Source organism: Zingiber officinale, chromosome 8B, assembly GCF_018446385.1.
Source record: "Zingiber officinale cultivar Zhangliang chromosome 8B, Zo_v1.1, whole genome shotgun sequence".
Lineage (NCBI taxonomy): Eukaryota > Viridiplantae > Streptophyta > Magnoliopsida > Zingiberales > Zingiberaceae > Zingiber > Zingiber officinale.
The window spans coordinates 6,584,779-6,609,878 of record NC_056001.1 but is presented as its reverse complement, the minus strand read 5'-3'; the positions used below and the strand labels follow the sequence as shown (position 1 = coordinate 6,609,878).

Genomic DNA, 25,100 nt, shown 5'->3' with positions numbered 1-25,100 from the left:
AAGAGAATTGTGAATCAGGATGGTAATAATTTGGATTTAAATCCGGTCCTCTATTAAACTCATCTTATTCGGGACAAATTTAAACATGATAAAATGGGTTACAAGATAAATCTAAACTCGTTGACCAAGTTTAAGAACGGTTCGAGGTGGATTACAAGTTTGATATAATAATAATAATAATTATTATTATTATTATATTTTATATTTATATTATATAATATAAAATATATAATAATAATAATTTATTATACTTTTCTTTTGTATTTGACAAGTCTAATCCCGTATGGATCCGTCGGATTTTGAATGGATCAAGATGGAACGGATTAAAAATTAGACTGGACGGATTCAAATTCGGATCCATTATTTTTCTACCCGATAAATTCTGGGATTGACTAAATCCGGTTCAAACCTGTCCCGTTACCCATACCAAACTGTGGATGCTCAGTAGAGGTCCTGAGCGTCTCTCGTGCCCTTTCGGCTTTCGCCATCCTCATCGCCTCGAGTTCCTCCACCGTCGGCCACCCTATCAAGGTTCGTCTCCGTCCCACTTGGGGCATTCTTCGCTGCTGATCACAGGACTGCATTGCAAGCTGCGAGTCTAACTTCCCCCGCAACCGCACGACCTTCGACGATTCCAACCGACTTCCTCCAATATCAGTTCGACCTGAGGCACCTCAGACGGCTTCTGATGATTTTATGACATTTTTAGAGCAGATTTCGGGTCCCTTTTTTTCGATCCAGATATAGATCGGCCGATCCGGATTGGAATGGCCGATCCTGGTTGGAATTGGCCGATTACGCGAACCCTTATCTACGCCTAATCTTCTATTTATTGAAATTAGCGGTGTTAGCCTTCTTGAAGATGTTGAGAGTAAGTTGAAAATTGAGACCAAGTTGCTTTCTTGCAGATCAGTATGGCTACCGTTCGAAGTTTGAAGATCAAGACAGCAACTTGCAAGCGTATCCTTAAGGAGCTCCGTTCGTATGAGAAGGAAGTCGAGAAAGAAGCTGCCAAAACTGCTGATATGAAAGAAAAAGGAGCTGATCCTTACGATCTAAAACAACAGGCAATTTGCTTCCATTTTTCCCTTTGTTTCTCTCTGCTCTATAGCACTACACTGTTTTGCAGCTATATTTATTGGATAGTTCCATAAAATTGTTTCGGCAAATTACTGAACCATTGTCAAAGTTGCTGAATATCCAAATAACGTAGATAAGTTTTAAAATTACGAAATCATGAGAATTAAACATATGAACATGATAGTTGAGGACATGGATATAATTAGGAGAATTAAACAAACACATGAGACCTGGTTTCATGTCTTTTTGAGCTTTCTAGATCCATCAGCCGGTTTCGGCCAAAATCGGCCGATGGACCGAGACAACTCAGAAAGACATGGAACTAGGTCCTATGTGTTCGATTGGGGTAGGCACGAGCAAAGAGCGGAGGGGCAAAAGCCAAATTGGATACTTGATTTGATAATTTTGAAACTACCTACGTGATTTGGGTATTTGGTAATTTTGGTTACGTGGTTCAATAATTTGCCGAAATTGCCTAAATGATACTTTCTCTTCACTAAGAACACACTAGTCATGCTCTTTTTTGTAACCCTGGAAACTTACCAATAGATATTTACCAACATTGTTATTTAGACTCTATTCTTAATACAGTTTGGAGTTTCATTACTGATACCACTTGCGATGATATTTTTGTTGGTAATAGTGACTTTATTTAACATATGAGTTCCTCATTATTTTTACTTCTTGTATATAAGCTATTATAATTTCCTTTTTCTGATTCATGTCTAGGTTTTTCATTTAATGATAACTGCTTACAACTTGGTGCTTTTGGATGATCCTCATCAGTTGGATGAGCTGAAGTATTTAAATATATGCCAAGTGCATTTTCAGTTACAAAACTCACACATGTGAAGGTTTTCTTTCTGAAACTTAAGTTAGGTTCTTGACTAATCAGGAATGTCTGTTAAATCTTATGAAAATAGACTTCTAGTATAATTTAACTAAGCACGCAAAAGAGCAAGGATAAAGGATGAGAGGTGGTTGAAATCTGGAGAAAAAAGGGAGTGACGATATTAAGAAGAGTGGAGTTTAGAAGCCCATGGAGTCATGCATATGGGAAAAAAGATTATTTCATTGGTATGAATCACATTGATCCCCTTACTCCACAATCTACATCTCAGACATCCAATTGTTACTTCAATCTTATCAGGTTCAATTGTTCCTACTTCCCCATTTGCTGTAAAATAAAATAAGATTGATTGGACAAAAATGGCAAGTAGAAAACAGTTAGGGAGTTCAAAGCAAGAAAATATGGGAACTGCTTGAGAAAATTGTTGTTTATTGTTAAGTACATTTCGTAACATAGTGAACTATGGGTAAAGAAGGATCCTAGCGAAGGATCCTTTGCGGATACTAAAGGCAGGCCAGGCGGTATGGGCGAAGGATCCTAATCATTCTTTTTGTATTTTCTTTCAAAAAAGTTCCTTTTATCCATTATCTTGATTTTTATATTGGTTATATTTTTTTAATTGAAGTACATACGCCGCTGTCTACTGAATGGATGAATTTTGTAGTTCCATGTTTGCAACATCATCACTTAACAGCAAATGGATCAAATGGATTGAAAAGTTAACGCCAAAATAAACAAAATATTCATGCATTCCTAAGTGCAAATTGGTGTTTCATTCGATCAGGATGGTATCTTGGCTATTGATGTTTTTTGTTTAAGAACTTTATGCTTCACACTGTTCTTTTCTATGGTTCTTGTGATACAAGAGCAAAGAGTGAGTACTTATCGGCTTACCTAATAATTACTAGGCGTGACAAATTGATTCAATTTGACCCTTTGTCATGCATGAGCAGGAGAATGTGTTGGCAGAATCAAGAATGATGATCCCTGATTGCCACAAACGACTTGAAGCTTCTCTTTCTGATCTAAAAGGAATATTGGTAGGCAATGATGTTGCTATTTTCTGTAAATATATAACTCTTTGCCCCTTCCTTATATGCTATTATTACAGGCAGAGTTGAAGGAACAGAATCTGCAAGGAGCGGAGATCGACGAAGGTGACAGCACGGTTCTGGAAGTGGAAGCTTTTTTTAGAGTGGCAGATGAGTAGCACTATGAACTAATATGTATGCTACTATAACGTTTGGCATTGTCTTATGCTGATTGTCTTGGTACCTTTTGGGCATTGACTACTACTTTGAGTTTGCAATATCATCTTTCTATGGATATCTCTGTCACTAGAAAATCGATGTGAACCTCAAGCTGTCTTCTCAGATGCCGTCTTCTACGCCGAATGGGGGAAGCATTTGCTTTTAAATTACGTTAATATATAATTATCCAATATTTTATACAAAAATAATACTTTATGCAAAAAAAAAAAAATAACTGTCACGTTGTTTTGGTTTTGCACCAAAGAAATTGTTTTCCGTGAGTAAAGCTTGGGCCCAATGCAAGTATTGATATCAAAAACTCTGAATTAGAAATTAAAATGTATTTTTGCATATATTAAGAAAAATAATATTCCAATTGTAGCCCCTGAAAATCATATTTTGATTTTATCTGAATGATATCTTGTCAACTATGATCGTTATCATGTTTTGGTAAACGTAATTCTGAGGATAAAAGCTCGAGCTGGACTTACTACTAGAGAGATGATTCGATTCACGACATACAGATATAACAACTGCTTCCGATTATCTCACACGCCCTATTTAGAAGGCCGCTTAGCTAAGAATAAATCGTCAAAATTTACCCACTTATAAAATGTGAGACCATCTTAGGAGGGCTGCTAAAATGATGGCTTCACCTTTTGTCATCCGATAATACAACATTAAAAATTTGATCCCATTAAGATGATACAATCATGAATTCTATTGAGAATATAAAAATTTGATCGATTAAGAATTTGAACATTACCTAATGCAAGCTTAAACCTTCACCACAATAGCTAAAATACCATTCATGGTTCATACAGTTTAGTTTTGGGGTAAAAAAACAGGTCACTATAATTCAGAGCCTGTAGGCACCATACCCTCCTAGACTGGAAGATCCATAGCCACTGAGAGACGAAGATAGGTACCCTGAACTTGATAAGCTGGGGTAAGATGATCGGTAATCAATGTCGAGGCTGCTATAGCCCCTGGATGCCGGTTCTTTATGCCCAGTTATAACATCCTGTAATAATACGAATCAATGACGGTGAAAGAGAATACTAGTGGAAATGTTGCAGTAGCAAGAACAGTTTCAGTTTTAGTAATCCACAATTATGAAACACGGGAAACAATAGAACTACCTCAATGAGCCGCTGAGCAGTTTGAATCTGAGTTGAATTGCCTTTTATCTCAATTACTATTTCATCAGGTACAGTTCGACTTTCCTCAAGTGTAATAACAGCTCCACTTGTACGGCGTATGAATGATATATGTCCTCCTCCAATACCAATGATTTCCTCTACATATGCAAGGGGAATCTGCATGGTTTGGGTGATCTGCAAAGCAAGAAAAACTTACCAACAGAATGCAAGGGTTCCAAAGAATTACAAAGAGGAGTTCATCAAGCAGAACAAGCATTTAGTCTAGAGAAGCATCTAAAAGCAACCTGAGAAATCAAAGAACCAGCTGTACGCCCTAGTGCTGGAGTGCGTGTTGCAGAGGGATCTTGACCATATATTGACAATCTAGCACGTTGGTATGGCAAATCAACTGGAGTTCTATTTTCCAGATGCAGTAAGTTCGATGAAACCGGGAAATCCTTTCCAGATCCAGTTTGTTGAACAGAATGAATCAAGGATTGTGTTTTATCAACCCAAGGCTCTTTTGCATGGTCGTGCACTGCTGGTGGCACAATCTGGAAGGAGAACAGCATCCTAAACTGAGTTTGTGTCATTCAACAATAGCCTGGTTTTTCAAATCATATAAGACTCGACAAACTTACGCTCTTTTCGAACAGAGGCAGTATGCTGTGATCAACAAGAAATTTTCTGAGGTGAGCAAGTACTGCTCCAAGTGCTTTCAGAGCCTTTGAAGTTTCACCTTGTATATCCACAATTCGTTCTTCTGCAGCTGCATATGGAAGTTCCTCTAGCAAAACAAGATTCAGGTACAACGAATGATCATGAAGAAAGGTGAAAAAAACAAACAAAATTATGGTGGAAAGAACAAAGCCATAAACCTATTGCATGTAGCACTTGGCTATTTATTATTATTCAGAAGATATTTTTAGGTATCCACCGCATGAAACTTTTAGCCCGTTTCTTTTATGAAAAACGATGGTACGGCATGGTTCCAGAACTAAGAAGAATCTGGACACGTGTCCAGAGACACCTAGGATTACAACATATGCACACCTGGAAGTATTCAGAACTTGATAGTTCCAGTTCAAGGAAAATAAGAGAAATTCACAGGGAGTCCATAAAACTTAGCACTTACACAAATGAAATGGTCAGGCTAAACACCCAATTACAGAAACTGAGATGTGATATAACAACCCTTCAGTTTACTCTATAGATCCTTTTATATTATGAGACTCTATCACTTATTATATCATTATTTATACTTAAATAAATTTTATTTTATTTTATTTTATTTTATTATTACTAACCAAATTTTTTTTAGTTTTCCTCTACCTCGTTTGATGTACGTGTTTATCATAGTTTCACATCACCTAACGGGAGCATTTACAATTCCGACTTTCTCTCAAATGCTCTCGTTCTTATTCTATCCATCCTTGTTTATCCATACATCCACCTTAATATCCTCATCTCTGCAACTCTCATCTTCTGGTTATATGCTCGAGTCATAGCCCAACAATCAGCCTCATGTAACATAGCAGGTCTAACTACGACTTTGTATAACTTTCTTTCAAGTTTAGAGGTATTTTATGATCACATAAAACATCCGATGTTCTCCTATATTTCAATCATCTTCCTTGTATTCTATGTAAGACATCTCTCTCAATCTCACCATCGTTTTACAAAAATGATCATAAATATTTAAAGCTCTCAGTTTCAAACGACTCGTCATCTCCTATCTTAACAATTGTCTCATTATGTCTAATATTGCTAAACTTAAATTCCATATATTCTGTCTTTATTCTACTTAAATATTTACTCCTTCACGTGTTTCATCTACCAAAACCATATCGTCTACAAATAACATACACCACAGTATTGTATCTTGAGTGAATTCGTCCAAAATCAGTGTAAAAAGATAAGAACTTAAAGTTGATTCTTAATGTAATTCTAACCTTATTGAAAATACTTCAATTACTCCGTCTGAAGTTTTTACTCTTGTCGTTACATCCTCATACATATTCTTAATTAGTTCAATATATGTTACTAACACCTCTCTTTTCTAAAATTTTTCATATTATTTCTTCGGACTCTATCATAAGCTTTTTCTAAGTAATACCATATAGATCTTATTTGTGCTCCTGATATTTTTCAATTAGTTATCTAAGAAGATGTATAACTTCTATTGTTGACCTTCCAGACATAAACCCAAATTGATTTTCAGTCTCCTTCCTTAATTATTTTTCTATTACTCTTTTCCAAAGTTTCATGATATGACTCATTAGTTTAATACCCCTATAGTTTGCACAATTTTATATGTCTCCCTTATTTTTATATAAGGGAACTAGAGTACTGATCAAACATTTTTTTCCATTTTAATATTACGTCAAATAATTTTGTAAGTCATTCAATATCTTATTTTCATAGGCATTTTCATATCCCTATCGAAATTCGCCTGGTCCAACGACTTTTCTATTGTGTATCATATTTAAAATTTATTCTACTTTTAAAGTTTAAATTCTATGATAAATTTTAAATTTCTATACTTATTTGACCTACTTAAATTACCTAATTTAACTTGGCCCTAAACCTTCATTAAAAAGTTGATAAAAATAACACTTCCATCGTACTTTTATTTTCCCATCGTTTATTAGTATCTTATTGCATTCATCTTCAATACATTTTATTTGGATAAGATCTCTTGTCTTCCTTTCTCTCCATTTAACTATTTTATAAATGTCTCTTTTCGCTTCTTTTATATATAATTTTTGATATAATTCACTACTTTCTTAACTTCTTTCTTAGTTATTGTTCCTGTCTGAAAGCGGAGAAGATGACAAGCTGGAATCTGGCTCAACGATTGACGAGGCAAAGACTTCACGTGGTCTTGCAATACAAAAGCATCAGTGCCAGACCAGGAAGGGGTTCCCGGCGTTGGCCTTCCGATGCTCAAGTCAATTTCCGGTGATGTGGGAGAATAGTAAGAATATTGTAGCTAAACGTATAAAATAACAAAGTTGCATATACCTCTTCCGATAGATGGGAACCCCTTTTTATACTGTCACTGTAGTGTCTGTACACGTATCTCAAAGCGTGTGCATATTTCCCCAAACATCCTCTAAAACACCAAGTCAAAAAGTGTCCTGACATCTTTCCTCAAGCGATCATGCATATCTCTGACGACAGGCTGGAAGCTTCTAAAGTATGATTTGCCTGCGGAACATGCTCTGTTGTTAGTGTCACAAACCTCCAAAAGAATACGAGGAGATACGTGGGTGAGACTAGCGGTAAGCCGATCAATGTCTGCTCGGCCAGGACACCTCTCGATCGTGCTAACTAGCACAATCTCCCTTCACTTATCTTTTCCGTTATCGAAGGGCTACCTCTCATCTGGACAGACACGCCTCCCGCTCTGTAGGAACGATGGTCGGGAGATGCACTACTTGTTTGTCTCTTATAACCTCATGTTGTCCGCATAGCCCGGCTCGTCCCTTCAGTCGTGTCGCTCGTCCGACCATGACTTGGCCAAATGGTCGACTTTGCCTGATCTATGGACAACGTCCTTTTACCTTCCTTGACTTTGACCTCCACGTTAGCCGAATTATAACTAGCATTTTGATGCATTATTTTTACCATTAATTTTCATATTTTAATCCTCTCATATGGTTAATTGATGATTCTTATCATGTTTATTGAGTTGGATTCATATTATGGGCTTTGTTATAATTCTTCCTATTTTTATGGATTTCTACTTATAATTGTGCACTTTTATTTTATTTTATTTTTTTTACGAATTGAGCTTAAGTTGAACCAAATTAAAGCTAAAGGCTTGGGTAAGGAAAAGTCTAATATGAAGAAATCTAAGCCATCTGATCAAATCTGAAGCAAATTAATTAAAAGGCTCAGATATGGTTAATTATGACCGTTCATCAAGATCTGGTTGATTTTGATCCATCTGTATAGATCTGGGATGATATGAGCCGTTCATTAAGATCTAGCCTTCCTGATCATTCAACTGGTTCCAGCCGATCTTGACTGTTCAATCAGATTTGATGTCATCCATTCACATAGATCTGGGATAATCCTGGCTGTCCGATCATATTTGGGGAAATTAAACTCACGAAGCACAGTAACCCTAGGTTCTTGTTTTTTCGCTTTGAATCTTCTTCTCGGCTGCCTCTTGGGCGGACACCCCGAACGCTTCTCTGCTCCCATTGCACACCATCAACGGTCGGCGAAACCATCTCCACCCCCATCGTCGTCGGCCGGGATCCACCTCCACATCAAGCTTTCCCTCTTCTCCGTCTAGCACCATCGAAGACCTCTTCTCTTCGGGTTAGAAGAAGGGATCAAGCCGGTTACCTCTTCCACCTTGCCACGTCTTTCATTAGTCCCGAATGGATCTGGCATCCTCCACCGTAAGTCAACACCAATGAGTTAAGGTGATTCCTTTCTCAGTTGGTCAGCATCCTCTTCATCGGATCCACAGCCGCCCTCCAACAGGTCTTAACGGAACCAAGTTGGGGTTCCCCATCACCAAAAATCAGTAGAGATTTCGTCATCTTCTTCATCCGATCAATCCATCGTCCGTTCTTCCAACAAAGCAGCCCACATTCAAACTCCATCACAACTATACAAAGCAAGCCCGGTTCATTTTTGTTTGATGTGTGATTTGATTATTTACTTCGTTGATGTTTGATTGCTTGCTTGTGTTCATGTTTTAGTGTTGGTATGATTTCATTATTGGTTGAATTGTAATTGACTTGAACTCTCCCATATTTTAAATTTGCATGTATTCATTTTATTTTGATTCTTGCTCATCAGGTGTTTGACAAATGCTTCTTCCAATAGTTAGGTTTAAATTTGTGCACTTTATTTTGCTTAATTTCTGCATGTCTTATCTCTTTCAATTGATATAAGTTATGTTCTTTGTTTGGATGCAATTAGGTTAAATTAGATTTCTTTAATGCTCTAGATTTCATTCAATGCTTACTTTATGTTGCTTTAATTTCCTTGCAATCATAGTTTAAGTTAGACTAGATTTTCATACTTGCATTGCTCTTTTGTTCGTTAGGTTTAATTTCATACTTGTTTTGCTATTTCATATCATAGTTTAGAACTCAAATCCAACCCCTCCATTTTCATGTTAAAAATTCAAAGAAATAATCAATCCAGAAGATATCAACCTATCGTTACATTCCTTGTGAGACGACCCGAGTCATCCCTATACTACTTTAGTGTAGAGAGGATTCGGTAACTTTAATTATAATTTGATAAACTCCCGTAGTATGACACTCGAGCTCGTATCAGACCCCTCTTCAACACCGCATCACAAATCTTCCCCTTTAGTCTAGTCGAAGGAGATTGCAAGTTTGACTAACTAAACAGTTAGTGTGTTCTGGAACTCTTTCTTCCCGACCGGGTGTTCTAGGGTTTAGAGCCATCGCTCTGCTGTAATCTTCACTGCTTAAGAGTTTATAGCCGCCACTCGGCTGTAATCTTCACTTAAGGGTTTATAACCGCTGCTCGGTTGTGATATTCCCTGCACAAGAGTTTATAGCCGCCGCTCAGCTGTATCATGGCCAACACTTAGTCGTTGTTTTGACTTCCTTCTTATCTCTAACCGCTCAACCCACGTAGTGCCTTTTAATTGAACGTCACCATAATTTCTTGAAAGTCATTCAAATCCTCAACCATTAATGCCAAGCACGCTTAGCCATGCCCTATAATCATGCTCTCTACTTCCTCATTAATGCCACTTGTAACTGAATGCCACATGTCACCCTTGCATGCCGCCGCATGCGTGATGTGACAGGCAAATGTTTGGGTTTGATGTGACGACTGCCTTTTCGAATTCAACGGTCACGATGAAACTCTCCCATATTTTAGATTTGCATGTATTCATTTTATTTTGATTCTTGCTCATCAGGTGTTTGACAAATGCTTCTTCCAATAGTTAGGTTTAAATTTGTGCACTTTATTTTGCTTAATTTCTGCATGTCTTATCTCTTTCAATTGATATAAGTTATGTTCTTTGTTTGGATACAATTAGGTTAAATTAGATTTCTTTAATGCTCTAGATTTCATTCAATACTTACTTTATGTTGCTTTAATTTCATTGCAATCATAGTTTAAGTTAGACTAGATTTTCATACTTGCATTGCTCTTTTGTTCGTTAGGTTTAATTTCATACTTGTTTTGCTATTTCATATCATAGTTTAGAACTCAAATCCAACCCCTCCATTTTCATGTTAAAAATTCAAAGAAATAATCAATCCAGAAGATATCAGCCTATCGTTACATTCCTTGTGAGACGACCCGAGTCATCCCTATACTACTTTAGTGTAGAGAGGATTCGGTAACTTTAATTATAATTTGATAAACTCCCGTAGTATGACACTCGAGCTCGTATCAGACCCCTCTTCAACACCGCATCACAAATCTTCCCCTTTAGTCTAGTCGAAGGAGATTGCAAGTTTGACTAACTAAACAGTTAGTGTGTTCTGGAACTCTTTCTTCCCGACCGGGTGTTCTAGGGTTTAGAGCCATCGCTCTGCTGTAATCTTCACTGCTTAAGAGTTTATAGCCGCCACTCGGCTGTAATCTTCACTTAAGGGTTTATAATCGCTGCTCGGCTATGATATTCCCTGCACAAGAGTTTATAGCCGCCGCTCAGCTGTATCATGGCCAACACTTAGTCGTTGTTTTGACTTCCTTCTTATCTCTAACCGCTCAACCCACGTAGTGCCTTTTAATTGAACGTCACCATAATTTCTTGAAAGTCATTCAAATCCTCAACCATTAATGCCAAGCACGCTTAGCCATGCCCTATAATCATGCTCTCTACTTCCTCATTAATGCCACTTGTAACTGAATGCCACGTGTCACCCTTGCATGCCGCTACATGCGTGATGTGACAGGCAAATGTTTGGGTTTGATGTGACGACTGCCTTTTCGAATTCAACGGTCACGATGAAACCTCGTTTTCCAAAGCCCTGGATCGGACGATCGTAGGCAGCCACAGATAGGGCTTTTAAACCCTTAACTTTTCTCTTCATCCTCGTCTTCTTCTTTCCTGCTTCTCAACCTAAGTTCGACGCCCACGCATTCCTTGTCAGTAAGCTTCCTCTCTTTTCTCCCTTTTAACCTTTTAGTTTATGACAGTCTCTACTTCTCCACTCCCGGCCATCCCCGGGCTATGGTACACCTCCACCGAGTCTAAATTCAATGGTGATAAGGTCGACCAAATGAAACTGACCTATCATTTTCCCGATAGTTATAAAATTGTCATTCCCTCTGCTTATGACCGCCCTCATACGTCTCCTGATAATTTCTTTCTCTTCCTTAAAGACCAATTTTTTACCGGCCTTCGCTTTCCCATCCATCCCTTTTTTTCTGAAATTTGCACATACTTTCAATTCCCATGCATCAGTTAGTGTCTAATTCCTTTAGACTACTGTGCAAGATTGTTGTATTATTCTGTCTTTACAAGATTCCTCTTGTATCTCGCGTTTTCCACTACTTCTATTACCTGAAGTATTTTGAGCCGGATACCTTCCTCTTCCAAGTCCGAGTGAGCGCTGTATATTTTGACAAAATGCCCTCCCCCAACAAATACTGGAAAGAGCACTATTTCTATGTTCGTTTTCCCGCTAAGCCAGCCTTTCCGACCAGCTGGCAGATCGAACTGTCGAAAGCTCCCTCGCTCACGAGGTACCGAAGTGCGCCAGCCTACCTCTAAGCAGCCACAAGTCTGGCCGGTCAAAAATACCATATACAATGGCTGCTCTTGGAGGGAGTCATATATGTGTTCGGGCTAAAGCCCTATCCGAACACAGCTGCCCGTCCCTCTAGGTATGCCCTTTTTCTTCCTGTCACCTTTGAATCTAGCTGATTTCTCTTTCTCTTTTGTAGATCGAATCATGAACCGCGCGTTGCTGAATGACAAGTGTAGGCTCTCTAATGCAGACATCAACACCAAAGGAGTGGCCGAATTTGAAAGTCACAACCTGTTGCCGATCAAGCAATCCGACGAGCCGACCAGCAAGGCAAGGGAAGCTGGGTGGCGGCCAGCGATGCAGCAGCGACTACTACGAACTGCCTCCCGAGTGTCCCTCCATGGCGTCGATCGCCATTCCATCTAAATCAGCCACGTTGAGTTAGCCGTTGATCCAACCCCGCAAGCGACACCGAGCAGAATCCTCCTCTCGTTGGGCGACCTCGATTCTTCAGGCCCGGGCTCCAGTAACGACTTCACGACAATTTAAGGCAATCCTTCGCCTACCAACCGATGAGTGGCGCCGTTCAGATGATGCCGAGTCACGCTCCCAACCTCAAATTACAATTCAAGGTCCTCTAGCGTAGATTTGGGCGGATGCTAGGACCCGAGCGACACCTTCTAGTTTGGGAAGGTTGCTAACGATTTCACCTAGAAATCAACTGGCTTAAGTTTAGCGAAGTCTTTTTTTACCATTTCCGATCGGAACTAACTAGCTTTATTCGGTTTGCAGTTCTAGGTAGAGAATCTGGCTATGTGCCAATGGCTAGCCTTCCTCGAACATGAGAACCAGCAGCTTCGAGCGCCAGCCGGGTAACCGGAGACCTCACGGGCTAGAGTCAAGCAGCTGATCGCAAAGCGAGCTGACCCAGCTCAAAAAAGATTTAGACAAGGGCTCCGAGCAATTTTTGGGGTCCGAGCGGGCGCTCACACTTGAAAAGAACAAAAATCCTGATCAGGCCCTCCAGCTAGACCGGCTAACCAAGCAAACTCACCACTTCGAGTCGAAGATAAATTCTGCCAATGCCAGGAAACTCTGAGCCATCGAAGATCTAGAGATAAAAAACAAGGAGGCTCGGGTCTTGGCCAAAAAGCTTAAAGAGGCAAAAGAATCACTCACGGTCGAGCAGGTTAGCCGAACGACGGAACAGGAGCCAGGAGGGGAGTGAGCTCCAGCTTGGGAAACAAAAACGAACAATAGACAAGCAAGCTGTCGAGCTGGCTGCATTGAAGGCTGAGTTGGAGGTGTCAAATGCTACATTCGACAAGTTCAAGGGGGAGGAACCCGATCGACAGGAATCTATCAGGGTGAAGTACATTTGCTCCCCTGAATTCAACGAAATGTTCACTGACCAGACTCTCCGCCTCTTTGACTACGGTATTGATAGCCCCTCCAACAATTAAAGGATGACGGCTACCTTTCGCCCGATCTATCAAGCAAAATTATAAAACGGAGAATTTCATATTCGCACCTCGACGACGTGCTCGACTACCTCACTTAGTTTCTTTTATAAGTTTATCAGCAGTTTTTTATACCCGCCAAGTGCATTTTGTAAAAAACTTTAAATATGAATCCACGCGCTCCTGTTCAATGCTTTTAAGTTCTTTGTTATGAAGCCTTGTGATCCCTTAGCTTATCCTTAGCCTAGTATACTTGGCTCTTTATATTTGTCTATGTACAGCTTAGCCAAGCGGCTCGTGCCTCTTGAGCACTTAGTGCAAATGCCTAGCTCGCTTATATCAACGTCGAGCTGCAAGTGAGTCTTTGACACTTAGGCGCGAGGACTTCGCTCACTTATAACATAGCCGAACGGCACGTGAATCTTTGATACTTCCCTGGCCGTGGTGCGGTAGGCTCACATCACGCTCGACAGTTTATCTACCCAGCTTCCCCCAACGTGGTCGAGCCGAGTTCGAAGCCTTCTGAAGATTTCTCTGTTGGTGACTTCCGCTTGGCCATTGCTTTAAGGGTAAACTACTAACGTGAAGGCCTGCATAATACCATAATCTGCACACCACTCTCTGACCTTCCGCCCTTGAAATTACCTTCCATTGTCGGAGACAAGTTTGTAAGGGACGCCGAACCGACATATAATGTTCTGCCACAAGAACATGATAACTATATGTTCGGTTATCTTGGCGAGTGGCTCGGCCTCCACCCATTTAGATAAGTAGGCCACAGTCATAAGAAGAAATTTCCCTTGTCCGGTCCAATAGGAAGGATCCCACAATGTCCATACCCCACTGGTCGAACAGACAAGAAACAATAGATGCTTCAGTTCTTCCATAAGTCTATGCGGTATGTTCTGATATTTCTGGCAAGACAAGCAAGTTGCTATCGTCCGAGTGGCATCGGCTTGTAGAGTAGGCTAGAAATAACCCACCAACAAGATTTTTCTTACCAATGAACGACCGCCCGGATGACTGTCACAAGAGTCTTGGTGAACTTCTTGCAAGATGCATTGAATGCCCATGTTCCGATGCACTTCAGCAGAGGTCTTGAGAAAACCCTTTTACATAAGTGGTCTCCAACTAGCGTAAACTGTCTGACTCTCTTTTTTATTAACCGAACCTACTCTCGGTCAGCCGATACACTGCCCGATCGGAGGAACTCAGTCAAAGGAGTCCGCCAATCGCTTGAAGTCTCCCTTTCAGTTGGCCTCTCAATGTGAGCTACCAACATTACCTGCTCGATAAGTTTATCCAACACCATTGGGGTTAAAGACTTGCTAACTTGACCAGCATGTCCGCATATTAATTCTTTGCTCGGGGAATTTCTGGATAATCACTTCTTGAAACATGGCCTTTAATTTCTCGAACGCCTCAGCATACAACCTTAGTCTGGCATTGTTTATCTCAAAAGCTAATGTTGCGCGGCCAGTTGAGAGTCCGAGTGGATAAGGACTCGGGTGGCTCCCACATGACTCGTTGCTTGCAGACCGGCGATTAGTGCTGCAAACTCTGCCTCGTTGTTTGTAGCTCGGTAGTCTAGCCGAAACGGACAACTGCATTCTGTCTTCGCGTGGTGATATCAAAAGTATCCCACTCCACTGCTCTGCCGGGTGGACGACCCGTCCACGTATATCTTCCAAGTTGCCTCCGGATCAGTGTTATGTATCTCAGTCACAAAATCGGCTAAGGCTTGCGCCTTAATCGCCAACCTGGGTTGATACTGTATGTCGAACTCGCTCAACTTCGTGCCCACTTGATCAACCGACTGGATGCTTCGAGGTTGAGAAGAACTCTTCCTAAAGTATTGTTAGTTAGTGCAATTATTGGATGTAACAAAAAGTATGGGTGTACCCTCTAAGAGGTGAGGACAAATCCGTACGCTAGTTTCTCGAGACAGATGTAGTGGCATTCAGCATCTTTCAATATGTGGCTCAAAAAATAGACCAACTATTGTTCAGCGTCGTTCTGTCGCATCTGAGCCAACTACCCGCTCTGTGAACGACAAGTACATCCAGAGCGGCTCGCCAGCAATGAGCTTTGCCAGTACGGATAAAGTTAAATAACTCTTTAGATCCTCCAGCGTCTTGTCACACTCTGCGTCCTATTAAAACTTCGTAGCTCGACGTAAAACCTTGAAGAAAGGGTGGCTCCAATCGGATTTGGGTATGAACCTTGACAAGGTGGTAATTCGACTGGTTAGCGGCTGAGCTTTCTTCAAGTTCCGTGAAGGGAGCATGTCCTTGAGCGCCTCCACTTTGCTTAAGTTTACTTCAATCCCCCGCTCGGTAACGATATAACAAAGGAATCGCCCACTTTTTCCCCCGAATAGGCACTTGCTCGGGTTGAGCCTGACTTCATACTTCTTTAGCGTTCGACATGTTTCTTCTATGTTTGTACAAAGGTCAGCAGCTCGGAGAGATTTTATCAAAATATCATCTACGTATACCTCCATGTTTCGGCCGATCTACCTTCGAAATACCTTGTTCATCAACCTATGGTAGGTGACTCCGGCGTTCTTCAAGCCGAACAACATGACATTGTAGTAGAAGGTTCCGTCCGTTATGATAAAATTGATCTTCTCTTGATCCTCCTTGGCGAGCGGAACCTGGTGGTAGCCCTTGTATGCGTCCAACATACAGATCAGCTCACAGCTGGCCCTTCGGGCAAACCTTGTTCATATCACAAAAGTCGATGCAAACCTGTCATTTGTTGTCTGGCTTGGAGACTAACACAATATTAGCAAACTAGTTCGAGAACTGAACTTTGTGGATGCGTCAGGCTTCAAGTAACTTATCTACCTCCATTCGGATGATCTGAATCTGTTTCGCACTGAAGTCTCTTTTCTTTTGCTTCATGTGCAACTCATGCTATGCTACGCTCGATGAGATTCCTAGCGACTCGTGAGTCGCCCATGCAAACACATCGTGGTTTTGCCTCAGGCAAACAACCAGCTCTGCCTTCTTTTCTGCACTCAGGTCGGCTGCGATGAAAGTTGTCTTTCAGCTGGCTGGAATGCACTTGGACTTCTTCCTCGTAATAGACCAGCGTAGAAGGCTCTACCAGAATTGCATTTACCTCCGGCCATTGAGCCATCCGCGCGGCCCGTGACTCATCTTGACCATTTCGACGTAGCACCGCTGAGCTGGTCGCCCTTAACTTCGCCGACCAAGTTATCCACGGGATACTTGATCTTCTGACAGAACGTTGACACGATCGCCTGGAACTCGTTCCGGTCGACCCAGTATGACATTATAGGCGGACGGGGCATCCATCACAATGAAGTTTGTCATCCTCGTCCATCGGAGTGGCTTCTCCCCGAGGGATATGGCCAGCCGAGCCTGGCCGATCGGCAATACTTCATTGCTCGTGAACCCGTATAAGGGTGTTGTCAAGGACTGGAGCTCACTCCGCTCGATATAAAGCTGCTCGAACGTCTTCTTAAATATGGTGTTCATCGAATTTCTTGTATTCACGAAGGTACGGTGAATATTATAATTAGCAATTGTTGCCATGATGATTAAAGCATCATCATGAAGGACCTCTACTCCTTCCAAGTCCCAAGGGCTAAAACTGACCCCTCTGCTTTCTCCTTGCTACACCCGACAACGTGTATTTCTAATCGCCGGACGTGTGACTTAGAAGTCCTATTGGATTCACCGTCGGTCGGGCCTCTCGCGATCATACCGACGTCGCCCCGAGCATCAAGACTTGGAGAGACCTCTACTCCCTCCAAGTCCCGAGGACTAAAACTGATCTTCGACCCCTCTACTTTCTCCTTGCATCACAAGACGTGTATTTCCAGTCGCCGTGTGTGACTTCGGAACCCTATTGGAATCACCATCGGTCGGGCCTCCCACGATCATACCGATGCCACCCCGAACGGCGTTGCTTTAGTTCTCTTCTTCTTGAGCTGACGGACATGATCGCTCAATAGATGCTCGTGCAGGCCTTGTGTACTATCTTCGCGAGGGCTGCTATCAGTGCTGCTCATCTCCCGACCTGCCTTCCTCATGTTGTCCTCCTGATCGGTTGTGATAGCAGCGATCGGGCGTCAAGGATCAGCGGCGAAATCTTAAAGGTGTCGGTTAGCGTGACTTCGGTTTGAGCTGATAGCAATCTTTGGTGTTGCATTGGTGATCGATGATAGGAACAAACTTTGTCCGCTAGGCCTCCACATGTTGAACTGCATGGGTCCGGGACTCTTGATGTTGTGGCGCGGCTCCCGCTCGGGGCCCTTTTGGTGGTTGGTGTGTATGGGCCGCGCGACATTCCGAGGCACCAATTGGCTCGGGAATCACTTCCTTCTTCCGAGCCACCTAGGCCTCCTCCACATTGATGTATTCGGTGACCCACCCGAGCAGATGATCGAAATCTCTTAGGGGCTTCCGGATGAGTAAGTGAAAAAACTCACCGTCTACAAGTCCTTAGGAGAAAGAACTCGCCAAGATTTCCCGAATGGTCAATGGAACTTCCATGGCCACTTGGTTAAACCTCTTAATATAGGCTCGCAATACTTCCTTAGGCCCATGTTTAATCGCGAACAACTTGACATTTATCTTTTGATAGCGGCGACTACTTGCAAAGTGCTGGAGGAACGTCGTTCGAAAATCTTTAAAGCTGCATATCGATCCGATCGATAGCTGCCTGAACCACCTCTGCGCTGATCCGGAGAGCATGGTGAGGAATACCCGGCACTTGACTCCATTAGTAAACTGGTGGAGCGTGGCCATGTTATCAAATTTGATCAGGTGATCCTCTGGGTCAGTTGCTTCTGTGTACTCTCCGATTGTCAATAGCCTATAGTGTCGTGGCAGTTGGTCATCCAAGATCTCTTTGGAGAACTGCCTATTTATCTGCTCGGGAGAGTCATCGAGCCGGGGTGCTTTTCCTTTCCACCAGTCCCGGACGAGCGCGTCTTCTGAAGAGGAACTTTGTGGTTTTTCCGCTCGGCCCTACTCTTTTGAAGACCTGCGGAATAACGCACGATGGTAAGGGATTTGTGTGCTTGGCACTTCTCTGAAGGCGCCGGTTGGCCTGTTGTTTGGCTTGCGAACAGCGAGATTTTCCGCTCGGCCTCTTGGATCAGCTTGTTGCCTTGTCATTAAGGCTGCAGGGTTGTTTGCTCGGTAATCAGCTGTTGTCTGCTGCTCTACCATCTTTGTAGTTCGGGCTTGTATCAATAGCTTCAGGTCTTCTTATGTTAGCGTCACGATAGTGAGTCGTCTAGCATCTTCCATTTTGGATGCAGGTGAAGTTGCCACAGACGACATCAAATATGTTCCTGTCTGAAATATATTCCTGTCTGAAAGCGGAGAAGATGACAAGCTAGGGATGTAGCTTCACGGTTGACGAGACGAAGACTTCATGTGGTCCTGCAACACAAAAGCACAAGTGTCGGGTCAGGAAGGGGTTCCCGACGTTGGCCTTCCAACACTCGTCAGTTTCCACTGATGTGGGGGAATAGTAAGAATGCTATAGCTAAAGCGTGTAAAATAACGAAATTACGCATACCTCTTCTTATAGATCGGAACCCCCTTTTATAGTGTCTGTGCACACATCTCAAAGTGTGTGCATGTTTCCCCAAACGTCCTCTGAAAAGACAAGTCAAAAAATATCCCGACACCTTTCCTCAAGTGAGCATGCATATTTCTAATGCGACAGGCTAAAAGCTTCCAAAGCAAGGTTTAAAATTTCAACCCGTGCCGAGGTTTCGGTCTTGGACCGGAATGATATGATTTCAGTATCGTATCGTATCGTGCCGATATAGTTTCGGTACTTTTTAAATATAAACTATATTAATTAAAAAATAAAATTTTAACATAAATATTTTAAAAATAAATAATATAAAAAATAATCTTTAAAAAAGGAAAAGATATGAAAATAGATAAATAAATAAATAAATAATTTATTACAATTTTTAAATTAAAATAAATGAAATATAAAATTAATTAGATAATTTTATTAGGGTTTAATAAAGTCTCTTTAGATTATCTCCATCATAGTTAGGAGTTGATTAAAATAATTAATCTAAATTTAATCTAAAATAATTAATCTCCATCATAGTCTGAAATCCGACAACACTCGCGAATTCGCGCAACTTCAGCGCTGCCACGGGATTGCATGACTCCTCCGGCGCAACCACGATGGTCGTGCGACCCCTCTGTAGTGGCCGCAGGGTCACACGACACATCTACGGCGACGGCAGAAGGGTTATGCAACCCTCACTGCTGTTGCGGGGTCGAGCTACCCCTCTGTTGCGACCACGGGGTCGTGCAACACGTCGAAGTTGTTGTGGGTCTGGTGCCAGGGTCGTACCGGTGTCGATCGCCAGACGAAATGAGATATTTCGCCTGTTTCGACGTCTCGGCACGGTACTTTAATCCATATTCCAAAGTAGAGCATGCTCTATTATCAGTGGCACAAACCTCCAAAAAAAGTACGAGGAGATGCATGGGCCGATCGACATCCGCTCGGCCAGGACACCTCCGCGGTTTGACCAACACAATCTCCCTTCACTTATCTTTTTTGTTATTGAAAGGCTGCCTCTCATCCGAACAAACACGCCTCCCGCTCTGCGGGGACGGGGTCGGGGGATGCACTGCCTGTTTGCCTCTTATAACCTTATGTTGTCCGCTTAGCCCGTCTCGTCCGTTTGAGCATGCCACACAACCGGCCATGACTTGGCCAAACAACCGACTTTGCCTGATCTGTGGACAACGTCCCTTTACCTTCCTTGACTTTGACCTCCACATTATCCGATTTTCCTTACTTTGACCTATCTTTGATGGGCCCCTCTTCATCACCGCATTAGCTATTATATATTCTTTTAAGTCTTCCTCGTTTTTACATATATATATAATTCCTTATAAGCTATTCGTTTTTTCTGTCACTTTCTCTTGTAACTCATTCCACCACCAAGATTACTTACTTAGGTAGTGCATGTCCCTTTAACTCAAAAAGTATCTAATTGAAAAAAAATAAATAAATAAAAAAGATTGCGAAAAAACCACTACTGAGAATATTTTTCTTAAAACTTAAAAAAGATTCCAACAGTAAATTTTAATGCAGATATTTAAGGATATATAAGCGACTACATAAGCAAGGCTACGTTCTTAGACAATTTAGGATCATTAGAAAATGTCCAACAGCATTTGTTCATAATTCAAGTGCTCAAAAATTTGAATAATGTATCAAAAATCAGTCCACGCCACTCATATGCTACAATCTATATTTTTGTATCTAAAATCTAAATAAAGAAATATTAATATTCATTTCAATAGAGCAATAGGAGTAAATAGCACCTGACTGTGCATTTATGTTAGTCAAAAGAGGGGTTGGACACTAATCGTTCATATCCTAGGCATGCAAAGTAAAGAAAAACCATGTTATAGCTTTAGGAAACATTTGTTTCGCAACTCCTACATGTCATCTGTGTAAAAAAAAAAAAAAAGTGTCTGGATGTACCTTTAGACAGAATGCGTACACTAGCACCAGAATTTTCTTGTATAGCTTTAACTGAAGAACCTTGCTTTCCTATTAAAGAAATTGCTTGGGATGATGCAATCAATAATTTAACTGAACATGGAGTAGATGGACCATCATCCTCTGAGATGTCATTGACACGCTTGAAAACTCTTAAAGCAGCATCCATTGCAGGCGATAATGCTGCCTCTGGTTCTTCTCTTGCTGATACCAAAACCTAAGTATGAAGGTCAAAACCACACTAATTATCAAGACTAGCATTATACAGAATCTGTATAACCCAAATTCAGAACATGAAAGATTGATCTCTCTAGGAGGTGGCTTAAATGATAAGTACAATTTTTGGCATCACATGCTTCTTTTGTGACAGAAGCAAACTACTAATTAATGGGTAAGAGCCAGAACTACTAATTGATCTCCTTTGAGTAACATAGAACTCCTTTAGTATCACATATAAGGAAGTTTTTTTAGTATTTGAAGGATAATGTGTCAAAGGTGGTCTTCAGAATTAGCCTAGAGAGCATTATGCCATCCAAGTACACCACTATAAAATTTGTCAAGATAATATGGAACAACTGGATTCGTCAAGGTGCAAAAGATAGAAGGTGCACTTGGTGAGTTCAAAAGGATGACCGAGAATTTAAAGCTCCATGGCTAGTCACATCATTAGTGAATGACATAATTGACGGTTCAATATCATGTCAACAGTTAAACTTTAAAAAGTTGCCCTGGAATAAGACATATGAGATAGTAGTTCTTCTAGTGATCTTGTTGGGTGCCCAATGGTCCCTAAAGAGGAGTAGGTAGGGATGGCAATTCATGTTTTGCCGTGTTAATCATGTAATAAACTAGCCATGTTATTCAGGTTAACAAAAAACCAAAAGATAAAATGTTAAAATAATTGCATATATATATATATATATGAACTAAAATTATTATTATTTTTTAAATAAATTATCCTCATAAACATGTCATGTGTCAACCCATTTATATATTTGGCTCATATTATGTCATTTTAAAGTTGTCTCTATAATTTGTTTCCTGGTTGGGTGGTTTTATAGGTTGATAGCACAGTAGGGGGAAACAAGAAGATGTCAATTTCTCTATTAGAACAAAGAGACTGCAAGATGATTTTATTTGCACCAACCATCTTCCCAATATGAAGGCGAGAGGATGCTGCTAAAGTCAAAAGAAACATATTGCTATTGGTGGGTAGGCCGAGTAGACATAATCCTAAGGAGAATTTCAGGAGAACATTGCACTGGAGGGCCCCAAAAATTTAGGCATGAATTATATCTTTCACACAAGTCTGAAATAAATGTTAACTATATAAAAGGAAGGTATCAAGTAAGGTACCAAATGACTTTCACAATATGGTACCAACTCAGACTATAATTGCAATGGAACACCAAGGAAATTAAGCATGAAAACACACTCTTCGACGCAATTATATATGTGCCAAGGAAAAGAAAAATCTATGTAAAGCATCACCCAACCACATTTACACTTCTTCTCAAGTCCAGTTGGCTTTAACACATCTTAAGGTAATCCAGAAGACAAAGTGGTTTAGATGAGGGGAAAGCTATACATCAAAGATGACAAATGGACAAAGAAACAAGAAAATGACTTGGCAAAAAGAAAAATAAATAATTGAATCAACTAAAAAGAACAATATAGTAACAAAGATGACTCATTTGTCCAGTTTCCGAAGGTGGAACTATTGAAGTTTTAAAATCAAAGCGACACGACTGATGCCGGACGTATAGAGATTTGCAAGCATCCTCGCCCGAATAATTTTTTATCTAAAACCCTAAATCTCTTCCCAGAACCAGTTTTTTCGGTTTGGTGCACATAAACGTAGCATCCCGTACTAATTTGTGCGTGTGCGCTTAAGATAAAACCCTAGAAGAACCATAAGAGATGGGACTCACGATGCGTTCGGGAGTGCCGACAGCCCCTTCGAGAATACGGACCTTGGCGCGGGTCTCGTCGCAAATTTTCTTAATAAACTCACCCTTTTTTCCAATGATGCTCCCCACCTTGGTCACGGGCACGATGAGGCGGAAGACGTTGTCCCCTGGCCAGCCAGGCCACTTCTGTTGCTCGACGGGGACAGCTAAGGGTGCGTCCGTCCCAGTGAGAGGGTTAGCCTCCATCTTGGCCTCGACCGCCTGAGCAGACTCAGGGTCTGCGGCGCCGCCGTCGGTGTCCGTCATGACAGTGAGGATTCGTGAGATTTGGTGGAGAGGAGCAGAGGGAAGGGACGGAAGAAGTGTTTCACTGGGCCTGAAAAATGATGGATAATAATGGGCTTGGCTAAATAAAGGGTTGCCCAAATAATTAAAGAGTAATTATAATTATTAGTTAACCATAAATAGCATTACTCTTGAACTTTAGGAATCCAATAGTTTCAAGGACATCCAAGATAAATATTTAGGATTAGTCTATTTCGCCAATTAAATATCAAACTCATCAAATATTTTAATTTTATAATAAAATATTTGAAATCAAATATTTATAAGTCTCATCTATTATTAAATATTTGACTCTTAAATATTTTAAATTTTATAATTAAATATTTTAGTATTTAAATATTTACGAGTTTATTTTTATTTTATTATATTAATTTACATTAATTTTATATTTAAATAAAATTAATAATATTTTTAATTATTCAATTTAAAAATTAAATAACAAAAAATTGTAAAATAAAAAATAAAAAGAGCAGCACTGGTGGGCCCTGCTGCTGGCCCACCATTCCACTGTGTATCTGTGCTGCAGCTTATTTTTTATTTTTAAAAAAAATAAAAATGGGGAAAAAAAATACCTTCTAATATATCCATCTTCAATATTCAAAGAATATCCTAATATCATGGATGCCGGTAAAAATACTCCTTTAAAAAAAAAGAAAAAGGAAAATTCAAGTATACTGATTACTGGGCGTTTACTGCCCACGAAGAATCTCCACGTATTTATAATATACCTCATTAATATAGAAGTACATAAACATTAATACTGTTAATAATATTGGAGTCCCGGCCAAAATGGCACGCCGGCCTCTGCAATCCATGGCTGGCCTTGAATAAAGCTATCCACCGTGAAAGGCGCCGCCTCGCTGTCCTCCCTCAGCACGTGAAACCCCGGCCACTTCACCCTCCTCGCCGTCTCCGCCCCTTCGCCCGTGTTCGTGTAAGTTGTATTCCTCATAAAACAACGTCGCCAACGCGAAGTCCCCGTCCCACTTGGTCCAGCCCTCTGGGTCCACCAGCCCATCCAAATCCGCCTTCACAAACACCGTCGTCGAGTACGTACCTCTTCCACGGTCTCCCCAGGTAGCTCCTGAACCCCCACTTCGCACCTTCGAAGTCCTTCGCCGCTCGCACTCTTGATGCGTCGATCGCGACACCCGTGTTCTGGTTGGGGGTTTACTGAATATGAATTCGAGGGTGCTGTGGACTTAGTCCTGGTAAAACTGACGGAGGGAGTATTAGAAATTAAATTTTATTTTATTAATAGAGATAAAAATGAGATAAGGTGGCACTTCTTGATAAAAAGATTGGGATAGCATTTGATAAGAATGAGAGTTCGTGATAAGAATATAGAGATAGAATTTGATGAGGTGATAATTTTGATAAAAATAAGAGTTGGTAGAGATAGAATAAAAAAAAATCTAGTACTTATCCAATAAGTCTATAAATATGTACTTTTTTTCAATGAATGAAACAAGTTGAGATTGATTTATTTTATTCTCCTCCTCTTCCATGTAGAGATTCCCCTCCTCCACATAAAGTAGATTTTCCTTTTAGAACTCTTTTATTTCTTCTCCTATAATTTTTTTTTCCAACAAAGTAGTATTAGAGTCATGTATAATGGAGGTATGATTTCCTTCCAAGTTCTAGTACTCAAGGCGAGTAATTATGATAATTAGAGTATCAAGATGAAGACGCTTCTTCGGGCTCATGATGTTTGGGAAGTTATAGAAAAATGCTACGTTGAGTCATGTGATGACTTGGCGTTATCTCCAACTGAAAAAGATAGTCTAAGAAATTTAAGAAAGAGAAATAAGAATA

At 40.7% G+C, this 25,100-nt stretch overlaps 2 protein-coding genes across 2 annotated transcripts; one reads left to right on the top strand and one right to left on the bottom strand.

Annotated features, from left to right (window-relative positions):
- Positions 1 to 408: 408 nt before the first annotated feature.
- LOC122017193 (tubulin-folding cofactor A-like) lies at positions 409 to 3,256 on the top strand. Its single transcript, XM_042574738.1, has 4 exons — positions 409 to 531; positions 909 to 1,067; positions 2,884 to 2,970; positions 3,042 to 3,256. Exons 2-4 carry the CDS (start codon positions 915 to 917, stop codon positions 3,138 to 3,140), a joined length of 339 nt encoding a protein of 112 aa, XP_042430672.1. The 5' UTR covers positions 409 to 531; positions 909 to 914; the 3' UTR covers positions 3,141 to 3,256.
- A 586-nt stretch (positions 3,257 to 3,842) lies between these two features.
- LOC122014846 (RNA-binding KH domain-containing protein PEPPER-like) lies at positions 3,843 to 23,319 on the bottom strand. The gene is made up of 6 exons (XM_042571304.1): positions 22,962 to 23,319; positions 21,013 to 21,247; positions 4,964 to 5,109; positions 4,628 to 4,876; positions 4,323 to 4,517; positions 3,843 to 4,204 (listed from the first exon to the last, which is right to left on the bottom strand). The coding sequence occupies exons 1-6, from the start codon at positions 23,244 to 23,246 to the stop codon at positions 4,040 to 4,042; spliced, it is 1,275 nt and encodes a 424-aa protein (XP_042427238.1). The 5' UTR covers positions 23,247 to 23,319; the 3' UTR covers positions 3,843 to 4,039.
- Positions 23,320 to 25,100: the final 1,781 nt, after the last annotated feature.

Bases quoted from the DNA above. Each gene is read 5' to 3' on its own strand.
- LOC122017193 (XM_042574738.1), top strand. From the start codon at position 915: ATGGCTACCGTTCGAAGTTTGAAGATCAAGACAGCAACTTGCAAGCGT. The intron at 1,068-2,883 runs GCAATTTGCTTC...ATGCATGAGCAG, and splicing joins CTTACGATCTAAAACAACAG to GAGAATGTGTTGGCAGAATC. The intron at 2,971-3,041 runs GTAGGCAATGAT...CTATTATTACAG, and splicing joins CTGATCTAAAAGGAATATTG to GCAGAGTTGAAGGAACAGAA.
- LOC122014846 (XM_042571304.1), bottom strand. From the start codon at position 23,246: ATGACGGACACCGACGGCGGCGCCGCAGACCCTGAGTCTGCTCAGGCG. The intron at 5,110-21,012 runs GTACATCCAGAC...TTGTTTTGCTAG, and splicing joins TGTACGCATTCTGTCTAAAG to AGGAACTTCCATATGCAGCT. The intron at 4,205-4,322 runs GTAGTTCTATTG...GTATTATTACAG, and splicing joins CTGCTCAGCGGCTCATTGAG to GATGTTATAACTGGGCATAA.